Raw genomic sequence first — 13,555 nt, 5'->3', positions numbered from 1 at the left:
GATTGAGTATCACTTCATTTGACATTAACTTTTGGGGGTACCTTTCAATGTCCACATTTTATGAGCTATTAAACATACTTTATAGTACAAGCTATTAAGAAAATCTTATATTGTGTTGAAGTTTTTAAAATGTCAGAGGGAGTGCTAAACCGCTAAAATGGATTTGCAATCCATGTATAACTTGGCAAGCAGACTCACTTTTTTTTCTCCAAAAGCACCCATTTCCACATTCCAGATGTCAAAGGGAAAATTATAGCTGCTGAAACAGTTCTGCTGCCAGGATGGGTCCACGGCACATTCCAGAGATATAATGATCTAAAATCCAATTGGTTCAGGTAATTCTAAGACTGCTAATGTTTTGGGACCCATCCATCGACTATGCTCAGCATAAAGCCTCTTGTCTTCCACACGGAACATCTGGAGCCTCACGTCCTCTATCCTGGATTTCATTAAGTCTTGTGTTGATCCATTTGGTGTTCTAATAATTTATGATGCACTCTACAGCACAGTTTGTTATGTACACTCTTCACTGAGTGTTTTCATAAGATCTTTGCAATCTGCTGTGCATACAATGTTTTATTTCAACAGTATTTCATTCACTTTTTGACCTTTATTATACTGCTGAAATCTGGAATTCACCATAGAATGCAGATCTCCAAGAAACCCAATTTTGATATGAATTACAAATTCGGCAATTAACACCTGCTGTTGAAATTACCATAGGCAATACTTGGGAGTGGGCTAGCTGGTTTTGCCAGCTCTGGCTTTCATTCTTCCTCTCGAAGGAACCCCCACTGATCCAACTAAAGCAATACACGAGGAGCATGTGATCTTCCAACCAAAATGACACGACCCTGTGTGTGCCCAATAATGGCAATACCAATACTGACAAGCAACTTGAGGCATTATACAATTATAAATTTAGATTTCAAGTACTAGGAAGCAACCGATCCCTAGGGAACGCATATGTCCCCTTACACTGGAGATGTTTGTAAGAATTGCATAATATGGTTCAGTAAAGTTTCAGCCCAGAAGTACCCAATTAGCCACCTCATGGTGCTAGTTGCGAGGAGGCCAAGAGGGAGCTTCAATGGAGGCACAGACCTCCACTGAATTTTACCTCCCTGGGTGGTCGGGCCACATGAGAGGATCTCCCCACCCGGCTCATGCTCCACACTGCCTGTAAAGGTGGGGCTGTTGAACAGACCCCAGAGACACCAGGAGGGTGCCTGAAAATCAGGAAAGACCCTCTTTTGGGAACAAAATTGCTCTGTACCTCTTTCTACCTCAGATTCTCTGTTTTTTATGTGCACAGAGTGCACCACTTTAAGATGTACAGTTCCTCGTTGGCAACCAAATCGACTGTCTCTTCTCCTTCTGAAGCAGAGAATCTCAAAATGTATATCAAAGTGTCTCCGGGCCCTAACAACCACAATAAAGTGCACATAAACACCAAAGAGCATGTAGCGTATGTTAATAAATGCATTTATGTAAAAAAAAACCCCGTTTTTCCAGATGCCTTTCCCCAATTATAAAACCGGCTATTCTCAGGAACTCACATAAGGCCACAGCAAAAAGTATTCCTTTTTGGACACTATCGAGAGGGATGTAAAAAATACTACATTAAAACTTTCATTTCTTTTTTTCTATGGGTATTAGAATAAAAAACGTATGCTGGTTTTAAGTTATAGTATGGAGTGTACCCTATTTATGAACAATGCATCATTTTCAGTTGAAAAATTACAAACTCAGACTCATTAATCATATTCATTTTATATTTAAAACAAAAATTTGGTATAAAACTGATCAAAACTGAACTCTGTATTGAAGTCCCCTGTTTCCTATTTCTGCCCACAGGAGAAATATACACACCATGCCACAAAACACTTGTTTTCTGCAGTGATGTTAGTTAGCAAAACAAAAAGTGACATTTCAGCGTCCCCTATTAGTAATTTAACTAGGCCCAGCTCGTTGCTAAGGGAAAAGAGTCCATAGAAACAGTTCGTAACTCCATAATGAGCATGCGCAGTAAGCCGAGTCACCCCCCTAGACGCAATTGATCGCATACTGTAAGGTTGAGACTTCCGTAGCTAACCTGGTCCGGATCCCTGCATCAACTACTAACATGTACAGTTTAAGGCACTACACCACGTAATTCACTGTTTACTCCGCAATAATGCTTCGGGTCCGATCTGTATCCGAATAATTCCCGGTTAACAGCTATACAAGAAAACATGGAGCATTCTAGAAGGGCATATAAACGCAAAATATACTATTACTATTCTACTGTATCTGCCCCTGATCGCATTAGCAGAATATTCACACGATCCCCACTGTATTTTCCTTCTAAAACCCTTCCAAGTCCGAGGATCGGAACAGTTAACCCTTTCCTAATCACCTATCTTACAGCACCCATAATAATACCCACGCGCCCATAATACGACTACCAAGGTGTACCAAGTCATAGATCACGTTCCTGCCCCTTCCAATGCCTTGTGGTTGCCTGTACTACTAATTAGCAAAGAGAGTCCTGTCTCCATGGCAACCAACAAACAAACTCCAGCAGCACAGTGATACCAAAAGCATACGATGTCCCACTGCTTCTGTTTTATAAACAATAAATTACATCGATTTTTGGGAGTTTTATAGAAAAGTTCCATAATTCCGCATTGATTTGTTGTTTTTTTTTATTCATCAGTTGAAGCTGGAGTGTTTGATATATTATTTTTCCTGGAAATCTGAGTAATCTAATGCAGAAGCCATGTCTCACAGGTAAGTACATGCCCTTACTTTTTTTCTTTTTTTGTAATTATATGTTTTAGAGAAGCTTTCAGCTTTAAAGTCCAACTCTGTATTTCATTCCTAACAGCTCATAATGTCTTATAATGTCATAATGTCTTATTATTTTTATACACTTTATACAACTTTCACTTTGAAAAGACACAAGTAGAATATTCTGTCCCCTTAAGGTATTGTAATACAAAATTAATGTAGCAAAAATAGTTTGTGCCATGCATCATTAGAGTGATGGCCAAAAAAAATGTACACAATGGTATTTTATTTATAAATCCATTTTTAGGACAACTTCATTAGTAGGAAAGCAAACGTCTAGGCTAGTAAAGCTCCAGCATGATGGGAATTATAGTTCACAGCATAAGCCTTTCTATGTGTTTCATCTTCCTGAAACAATCATGTGTGACCTTTTATGTTACAACATATACACATTTATTTAAATACACATTTATGTCATTAACTGATAGGAGAACTAAAAATAAGTTTGACTTTATATGCTTGGTTTATATTTATAGAATGATTAAGCGTCCAATTAACGTGTTGGTATTGAACCCTGGCGGATGTATGTGGAACTGCCAGTTAAACGCACAGAAAAGGTGGCAGCGGATAAATGAGGCTTATTGGAAGAAGATGTAATAAAAGCACCTTGTCTTTAATACTAAATTCTATTACTGTATACAGTCCTCTATGGAATTATTTGTAAACGTAAATAAAAGGAGAATTTAAAAATAAAATTGACTGATACATTTGCTACTCACAAAGCATGGAATTAAAGGGATTTTGAGCTCACTGGAGGTCCCAGGCACAGGAGGGCTGGCAAAGAGGGCAATTTGAAAATATTTAGCCTAAGACCATAGTTTTGTATGTAACCACTATGTGTGTAGAGCTAAATGGTCATGCACTTTTACGCCCTGACTGGGCCCTGTCTGTGCTCCCATCATTTCATAACTCGGTTAACTGAATTTACTAACATAACTTTAAATAAAGAAATCCACATGGCATTAGTAAGATGGAAACAGAACCATTTGGCCCATCTGGTCTGCCCATTTTCCTGATGGAAAGACTCAGACCGTCATCAGTCCTTGGTCTTGTTTTAGATTTGGGATAGAGGTACCTGATGTCTATCTTTCAAGATTAAAAGTTTAAACTTCTTCTGTGTCTGCTGGCCTGACATTTGAGAGCAGACGTTCTAGTGCCAGAGATGTGAATTTACGGGTAACTGATGATCTGGGACATCATTTTCCACCAGGCTTCTCCTAACATTCCATCACGTACGTTACACACTCCAGTCCTGCATGATGACAGATAAATAATATGGGAAAATTGCTTTTTCATTCAGAACATACAGCCCTTGGAATGAACGGGCAGACTGGTGTGTAACAAAGACCATGTAGCGGAAGGAGCTGGGATAATTGTAACTTCATGAGAAGTTGCTGTCATTTATCACATGCGTTTTGGGGGCAGCAAGATAGATTCCGGCTCTTCCAAAAAGTCCCAAGGGAGTACTTAAGGGAACACAGAGACCCTTAAGCTATGGTATGTGCCTTAGGTCTACGTATAGCCAAACAATTCACTTAAGATTTTCTAGAACCATTCTTTTTAAAGAGACAATGATCCCTTTAGGATGCTGTCATGTTGGGTATGAAGCTATCCTCGTGTCAGCTGTGATCCTTTTGACCAACGTCGTGTGTTGACGGCATAAAGTAGACTAAACTGCTGTGTTTGGGCCATTAGTCCCTACATATGCACACTTTGCACCTTCGCCTAACAGATTGACTACATTTGGACCAAGAAATCCAATGATCATTAATCTCATCTCCTCTGACACACTTCTGTGAACAGAGAGTACGTTCACTTCCATGGTAGGAATTTGCCAGCCTAGCGTGGTGTACAGGTGTGATTTATAGAGTTATACTGACAATCACTCAATTCTATAACCATCTGATGCACTTTATCAGACTATCTAAAAACATTATGTTTCACTGAGCAGACACCGTCCACTAGGCTCTCTGGGCATTTGAGGATCTAATGTGCTGCAGCCACACTCCTCAATGGGGCTTTTAATAAGTTCATTGCCCTTCACGCTGGTTATGTTTCCGTAAGACTCCACTCTTCTCTCATCCTTCTTGGGAATGAGGAGATTTGAACACGGGACGCATGCTGCATCCATTAATTCAACGAGAGCCGAGAAAGATTTGCCAGAGTTATTTTTAAAGGTGAAATGTGTCTAGCGATCAGGAGCGTTCTGCCTCATTATTCGACAGCAATTCCGCGACACGCCAGATTTGTTTAATAGGCAAGAATCAGTAGATTAAGCCTTTATGACTAATCTTCCCTGCATATAAGCCTTGTATTATGTCTAACCTGGAGAAATTATGGATCATTAGGGCACTCACTGTTAAACGGCTCTTTTCTATGGGTTATAATAGGCAGTGATGCAGAGGTACTTATTACTTCTTTATTGCTGGAAAGGACATAACTGCATACGTATTATATATACACACATACACCATAAGCCGAAGTGTATACTGATTCAAAATGTAACTGCATCATAATGTCCTAGACATTGGGGGCAATAAACGATAACGTAAGTTAACTATTCAAAAAAACATCAGTTTTAACCAATACCCTATAAGTGCGATAATGAAATAATTGCATATTATTAGTATGACCTTGGCCTCGCAGTCTTACATAGATGTTAAACATCTTACATTTGAACATTTTACATAGATGGTAAGCTGTCTATGGTATTAAAAGGCTGCAAATCCCCAATAATTTCGATTTCTTACAAGATCATGATTAATGTATATTGGCTCTGAGCTGACGGCAAATGTTGGAAGTGTCAACTGAAGTTATTACTGAATAATTAGCAGGAGATAACGATGCTTACATTATCTGTGTTCACAAACACCTCTGGAAAAGCAGCAGAAGCTTGTAAATGTCTAACGATTTTATGTTATATTTATAGACGTGAAGGAAAAGGCTATTTATATCAATATCCGGAGGAATTTCTTTTTTTGTGTTCTGTCCATGCAGAGTCACCTTTTCTCCAAATCCACAGAAAGGTCATGGGTTTGCCTTTTGTAATTCATGGTTAATACGCTTAGGTAAAGAATTTTTATCGGACGGCATTTCACCTGATGTTCGCCGTTTAGTGAATAAACCTCTATGCCAGAAATGAATTCCGTTAACAAACAGAAAAATCTGAATATAAAAATGTACTTTTATTAATTCGCTATTAAAACACAAAGGACTAGCAATTGATCCGTGGCTATAATGCTGCTTAAAAAGATCAAGGGATGTGGTTAATGGTTTTTCTTTGTAACCAGATTTTTGCATTTTATGTAAATAAATTTCTGCATTTTATATACCAATATAACGACATTAACCATGAACTCTGGCAAAAAATATATACTATTAACTCGGCTCTACATCCAGTCTGCCAAGGTTAATAAAAAGCAAAGTGTTTCATCTCTGGGGTGGGAAAGACCGTATATTACATTTTTTATGCTAACCCCGGAGATTATTACCATAAACCTGACATGCGTTTCGCCGGAAGCAAGCTGGCTTCATCATGTTCCCCATGCTGCTGACCTAAAGCATTTACCCAACTTGATTAAATAATTATTTCGTGAAACTTAAAGGAATCATGGTAGTACAATGGGTAGGTAGAATAGCATCTTCAGCAATCTGGCTTGTGCCTCTCCTGTTTCGTGGCCAGGACTGGTTCACCGAGGTATAAGCTTGACAGAGTTGGGGTGGGATCAGCAGCACCAGAACATAATATGGATCGAATCACAGAATGCCAACATTTACTGCTTCTTTATATGTCTGGCATCTGTGTCTGATCCTGTCCGTGAAAGTCAGGAATACTACTAGCATTTAAGTATTTGTATTTGTGCTGTCAATAACATGGGTAATCTGAGAAGTTTCTGTGATAACGACTTGGTTTTAGTGCCATGAAACCAATACTTTTAAAACAGCAGTAACTGCACCGACAGTCTGGTGGTTCCACGGCGTGGCACGGATTGCCTTCTGTGCAAGCAGGTGCATTCATAAAAGCATTGAGAGAACGCGCTAGGCTGCACATTCCTGGCCGGGCTTGAAATCCCACATTTGAAGCCTTTTTCCTTCCTACCGTGTGGTTTCTGTTACTTACCCACAAGTCAAGCTTTTCTCCATGCCTTGGTGTTCTTTGTGAAACTCAGCCCTGTCTGGTAGTGCTTAGCTGTGCTCATAAATGCAATGTTAAATTCAGAAATATTGTTGGTGAATACCATTAATGGTTGGCTGGACCTTGGCTTATATCAGCCTGGGTCTTGGTGTAGGAGCCCAAGACAATTATACATTTGGACAAGGTATATTATATTGAAATAGGCCATAGAGTGTTTTGGACCTCATGAGGACTTCTCTGGGTCCTCTGTTGGTCAGCTTGCGCAAAACAAATTACTGATAAATAATTTGATGCTTCTTGTGTATAACTTGTATGTGAATGCTTATATGTTACTATCGTCACTGGCCCAAGGCAAGAGGTAGCATGTCCTCCCTGCACAACAGTATCCAGATCTCTTCATGCATTTGACTTTATTCCCCTACTGAATGAGCCTGGTCTCTTTAAATATTACTTAGTAACATAGTCATTTAGGTTAAAAAAAGAAACACGTCCATCAAGTTCAACCTTGATCTGTTTCCTGAGGATGGCAAAGCCCCCCCATTGAACCAATTTCACAATTGTGTCTCATAATGGGGAAATGCTCCTCAAAAGGCAATCTGATTTCTCACTGGATAAACAATCTATAACTAATCCTGTGCTCATAGTGAATTATTTTACTACTTATTCTTCTTTGCTAAAAAAGCCCATATTTAAATTACTACAAAGTGATCCTACGGCTAATAATAATTATAAATAATTCTTCACTATGAAAAGACATGTTGCATATTCACTCTCATTGGTGTTCTTGTAAAATTAATTGCATAGAATTAAGCCATTTGTCACCATTTTCTTCAACAAATAGCTCAGTTGAAAGATGACTCTAGGGTGACACTTGTGGATGTATTCTTAATCATGTCATTGTCTTCTCGGGCAAATGTTGGTAAAGATTTATCCAAAGTGCCCGAGGAGGTCGCCTCTGCCAGGGTACGTTGAGGTGAAGCAGCCAGCCTTCTCGGCCTCACAGCGCTAAGAGAGAAGGTGTTTGGCAGGGCAAGTTGTCTTCACATTAAAGCTGCCCAAAGACCCTCCTAGCTGAGGCAGTGCCAGCTTAATTATTATTCTTAAACAAAGCTGGTGCCATGGTGATACCAGGGCCCATTCCAGATATGTGTTCTCAGCCCCCCTCAACACAAGATGTTTAGTGCCCATAAATTACCCTTCCAACCTAGCTATTGAGTTCGGATATGTGCAGCTGCCATGTGCACTAATCGCACACAATAGCACAATGCATCTGTATTAGTCTTTTTGTCTTTATGCCCCGTTTAACTTTTATGGCCAAAATGCAGGATTTAATCTCATACGTTTAAGTGGATTTATTATTAAATAAATGCCATTGGCCCAAATTGCTGTTTATATTAATTCCTTTATATAGATTTAGAATAAAAAGAGAAAAATAATCATTTGAGCATCTGACGTGATAATATTAAATGCAATTATTTCTTTGTGCTTCTTTTTTGATGACATCCTGTGGTCAGTAGCAGAGTTTATAAATCATCAGGCAGTGGCATATTCTTTCTAGGTACACAGTGGTGGCAGCTCCTGAGCTCCAATGCCCGAGACCCTCTTTTTCCTCCTGATGTAAGACCGTATCACACCTAGGGCTCAGTTATATACCTGTGATAAAATGTCTATCATTACATTAAACAGATTGTTCAGCGAATTAACATTTAGTCGGACCATTCTATGGTCATCCCAATGTCTGGCGGTGGAGTCTTATGTGAGATACAGCTGGGATGCACGCAACACATGGAACTTTATTGCATAAACCAACCAGACCGAGAAGAATTATATAACGTCTATTGTGATTAGCAGTGTGATTCCATAAGTAAGAAACAGGGAGCAGCTCTATTTTTTTGAAACCAAAATAACGAGAAGGTAATATAATTTGGCAGCGAGTACATGTGAATTGCTTTAAGCAAAGTATGTGTAGAGCAAGGGTTGCCTAGGTCCATCAAACATAAAGTGGCAAAGAGGCCAGAACTGCAGGCTGGATTAAAGAGTTACCTGACATGGAGTTCAAATATTGTTTTTGGCTGCTGACCTTATTAAAGGGTCACTTACACTTCAGAAACTTGACATCTTTAACCTTTAAATGTCAATGACATAAAAGTGAAGTAGTAACCCAGCTCTTCATTGAAGCATGTCCCAGCAGATCAGTGGGGGTAACTATTTGCTGCCAGAATGAACCATCTGTATGCATGTGCCTGGGAAGCCTTCACAGATCTTCACATGTGCTTCTTTGTGCTCCGTAAGCATGCAACTAAATAATCATGCAAGCGGTCACACTCAATTTCACACGGTTCCATCCTGAACAGGACTATGGACCTTTTTATGGCACATTGGACATTGGACTTCTTAATGTGCATGGCTTAGCAGTCATGCATACCCCCATGGTGTGCCCAAGAGATGTATGATTTGTTCTTTCTTATCCCCAGATTATAAACTCCCATCCATGCAATAAAAGCTCTTGTGAAGAATAAGGTTTTTGGAAGCCTAATAAATAACACTTTCGGAAGCAATGTATAAAATTATAGCAAACATTGAAATACAAATGAACCTAGAACAAAATACCCAGTTACGACAATAAAAGTTTTACTTGGCCCAAATATTCAGATGGATGAAATCTTTTACCCCTTAACTTTCTAAATGTGCAACAAAGGATGCCTGTTATATATAATGTTAGCATGCGTTAGCATATGAGGCATGTTGATTAACCAGGCAGGGCATACACAGTCAGTATGACTCAAAAGTCTCACATCAAAAGGACAACCGAGGATAGCAGGGCTTGGTTTCTAAACCAGAGATGTACAGTTGTTTGAGGCACTTGAGTGCTATAAAATTCCACTTCCTAAGAAGCATATACGGTAAATAAAAAGCATATAAATAAAAGTCACATACAGAGTAAGATGAGATAAGCAGTTTTAACTACAAGTTGGATATAAACTGGTTAGATAAACTTTAATAGTGTAATATGAAAATCATTATTCTGTATTATTTCTTGAGCCATAGCTACCAAGGCATATGAAAACATTAACCAAAAAAAGTTTTTTTGAAAAACATTGATCTCTGTTTTAATATGCATACTCTTAGCCGCAACTTCTGTCTTTCTGCCATTAGGTTCTACAACAAGATGTGGGTTGAGGCCCAGCAGGACCTCGGGCTGCTCCTCCAGCAGGAGATGGCAGCTGTGCCCGCAAAGCCAGAGAAAGATCGCATGGCAGTAGCCCAGCAGCTTGGCACCCTGTACATTCGATATGTGCAGATCTTCCGTAACCTGGAGCTGGCACACGATCAGATAGCACATCCCCAGAAGAGACGGTTGATTAGGACTGTGCTGGATGGTGTGATGGGACGGATATTGGAATTAAAGAATGAGCTGGTGGAGCTGGAGATCTCAGAGTTTCAGTACTTTGATGACATTCTACAGGATTTGAAAATGGGACCTGTGAGTGTTGAGTTAAATAATCTTGTAGTATGAAGTTTCCCCCTTCATCAGCTGTTGTAATGGGGTTAGTTGTATTCTCCCACATCTGTAGGACAGCTCGGAGCTACTATGTTATCTTTATAGCTTTTCAGGCAAGTGTGTTCAGGAGGGGCATGATATAGATCACCCAGGGGACTAGAAACCTTATGGCTGGCCCTAGGCTGAGAAACAGCTCAGCTAGAAAGAACAGCAAAGTAATGAAAAAATGGAACTGTGCATAAATAAATTATTAATATATATATATATTGTATACATTATTTTTGAGGCAATTTCACAAAACAGAGAATGGGAATTAATTAGTTGGACAGACATGATGTGAATCCCATATTGAAAAAGTAGCAGTAGTCCATGTCTTTTGCCAATTTCTAGGCTACTGTTCTATTTTCATCATGTTTTCAATACAACCTCCATAAATTTATAATAGCAATAATCTAGCTCAGCGCGCAGAAGTCCATGCACTGGCATGTCCTGCGGCAACTTTTACTCCCTTGATTCATTTACTATTGCACCAACGGCAGCCCTGTTCTTTCTGCTTCCCCCAGGAATGTCTTGATATTCCCATCCCAAGATACTTCATTAAAGAAAAGATGAAAGTGCTAAGGGATCGAGAACGAATACTCTCCCAGATCCTGGAGCGGAATGGAGCCAAGGACGTGGACGCAGTAAGCTAAAAAATAATAAAAATAATTATTCTTCTCAGTCACGTAAACAAACTCTTTTTTTTCTGATGTATTCAGCTATGTAGTAAGTGAGCGAAAGTCTTTAGTGGGCCCCATGATTTCTCACTCTAATCTCTACCCCATATCACTGCTGGGACAGAACTGAATAATGGAACGGAGTAGATAAAGTTATGTCCTGTGACATCATGCTAGAAACAGTCAAGGAGGACCAGAGTATATGGAAGAGTATCTGTCCCACCGGAGGCTTAGGTCCACCTAGCATGCAGAAGCTCAGGTTGGCATCTGTGTGCTGTCATGCAATGATTTTATCTAGAGTATTGTGTATCGTACTGGAGACCCCATCTCCAGAAGGATTTCAATATTCTGGAGATAGTTCGGCTGAAACGGCTTTCAGGATAAAATTTATTAGGAAAGACTAAATAAGCTCAAAATAGCTTGGGGGAGGATAGAGTCAAATTGATATGACATTTAAATACAATAAACAGATCCATTTAAATTGAACTTAAATTTACTTATAGAGTGTCACCAGATTCACTTATTACAAGGGGACAGTGAATATTAACATGGATAGATAGATAGATAGATAGATAGATAGATAGATAGATAGATAGATAGATAGATAGATAGATAGATAGATAGATAGATAGATACTGGTGCAGGAAGAGGAGAAAGGCACCAGCTCTTGGTAGCTCACAATCTGGTATACGTTGAGTATAAGAGTGAAGTGTATTTCCAAGGAGTGTAAACATTAGGACAAGAGATCATAGTCTAATCTTAGAGGGTCAGACTCCTATGCAATGCCTTTACCGAGACAGTGGTAAATAAATTGAACAGTGAGAGAATTTAAACAAACATGGAGTTGGCATAAAGCTTTCCTGAATTCAAGACCAGACCAAGAACTGATTAAGGGTTGGGGGTTATAGGGCATAGACTGGGCAAACTGGTTCTGGCCTGCCATGAAATGTTATGTTTCTATGATGTACAGTACAATTTATAGCATTTTAGAGCAGGGTGTGGGGACTGCGAATGCAGTTGATTACACTTTGAATTTGTAATGTAAATAATAAAATAAACCTATCGGTCTTTTCAGGCAAAAAAGGTGTACAAAACCCTTCAGGGCATCTGGTCTAGAGGTACTGATACGAGTGATAGCGTAATGAAAATAAATAATATATGCTATTGAGTAGTGGTAACAACAATATTAATCAAACTACTTAAACACTAATGGACCATTGACAAAGTTTACCCACAAATACATCTTATAACCCCACTGAGCTCCTTAACCCCTTAATGACAAAGCCCGTACATGTACGGGCTCAAAATGCATTGTTTTCAATGGGTTTAGGGACCGCCCATTGTCCTTAAGGGGTTAAGCTGCTCAAATATATAGCTACAGATATATAGCATTGTCGCCATATTTTCTTTACACAGCCCTGATTGCTCATTGAGCTTCACACAACGCTGATACAGCACACTAGGGTACAAGATTTGGATAACAAAGCAAATTGGCCTTTATAGAGTTTGAGCGGGAAATCCCCAGAGGTTTTCAAAGGTACTTCTGGCTTTGGAGAAACTACTCTTTGTTAAAACGGCCACAAAGGTTTCCATTTACTCTCAAAACCCAAAGTATCTGATTCCATTTTGCAAACTTACTGCTCCTCTTTGGTGGTAGGTGGTTGGTTTGAGTGGATAGAAAATAAATATGCTAAACCTGCCCCTTTATGCCACAAATCTCATCTTTCACAGGAAAGATTGTTCAATGCTTCTAAACCAAATACAAATAAAAATACAATAAAAAAAACCAAAAAGCACAAACTATGAGTAGCATCCATCAATGCTAAAAAGCTGTGAAGGTGATAGTTTCCCTTTAAAGGGAAGATTTATGCACTAGATGGAAAACTATGTGTGTTAATGGGGGATGCTTCTGTGTTTCCACATTTGTGTTATGCTGGAGGGCAGATCCATGCCGCAGGGAAAGCTTTGAAGAAGCATGTGTTCTGTACCTTACTGATGTTCCCTGCTGGAGAGGCATAAATTAAATTGGTATAATGATTCCAGATCTGCCGGTGCATGCATACCACCTGTCTTAGATTTTCAGATTTTTGATATTTGGCCCAAATGCCTTCTGTCCCTGATGTTCTCCAGATTATTATAATCTCAAAGTGGTAGCTACTTAAATGGTACAATATGTGCCTACCTTCCATTACAGTTACAGAGCTTCATCAGATTCCAGATTGAGACGTTATAATACAACATAAAGTCACATCTACCCATTTTCTGTATGGCAGAGGAAATTCGTGGCATTCGATCCAAATTAATTGAATAGCAATCCTTACGTAGATTGCAGTGGTCAAAATGAGATTAAAACAAGCAGCAGTGATACAT

At 39.2% G+C, this 13,555-nt stretch overlaps 1 protein-coding gene across 1 annotated transcript in view; it reads left to right on the top strand.

The window, feature by feature from the left end:
• The first annotated feature begins 2,570 nt into the window (after positions 1 to 2,570).
• Positions 2,571 to 13,555, top strand: part of IQCA1 (IQ motif containing with AAA domain 1) — a 60,287-nt gene continuing 49,302 nt past the window's right edge. Inside the window, exons 1-3 of the mRNA XM_053471377.1 lie at positions 2,571 to 2,772; positions 10,124 to 10,451; positions 11,033 to 11,152. Coding sequence (XP_053327352.1) covers positions 2,762 to 2,772; positions 10,124 to 10,451; positions 11,033 to 11,152 — 459 coding nt within the window. The 5' untranslated portion in view covers positions 2,571 to 2,761. The remainder of the gene's footprint in view (positions 2,773 to 10,123; positions 10,452 to 11,032; positions 11,153 to 13,555) is intronic.

Source organism: Spea bombifrons, chromosome 7, assembly GCF_027358695.1.
Source record: "Spea bombifrons isolate aSpeBom1 chromosome 7, aSpeBom1.2.pri, whole genome shotgun sequence".
In the NCBI taxonomy this organism is placed as follows: domain Eukaryota; kingdom Metazoa; phylum Chordata; class Amphibia; order Anura; family Pelobatidae; genus Spea; species Spea bombifrons.
This window is presented reverse-complemented; position numbering and strand designations above follow the sequence as displayed.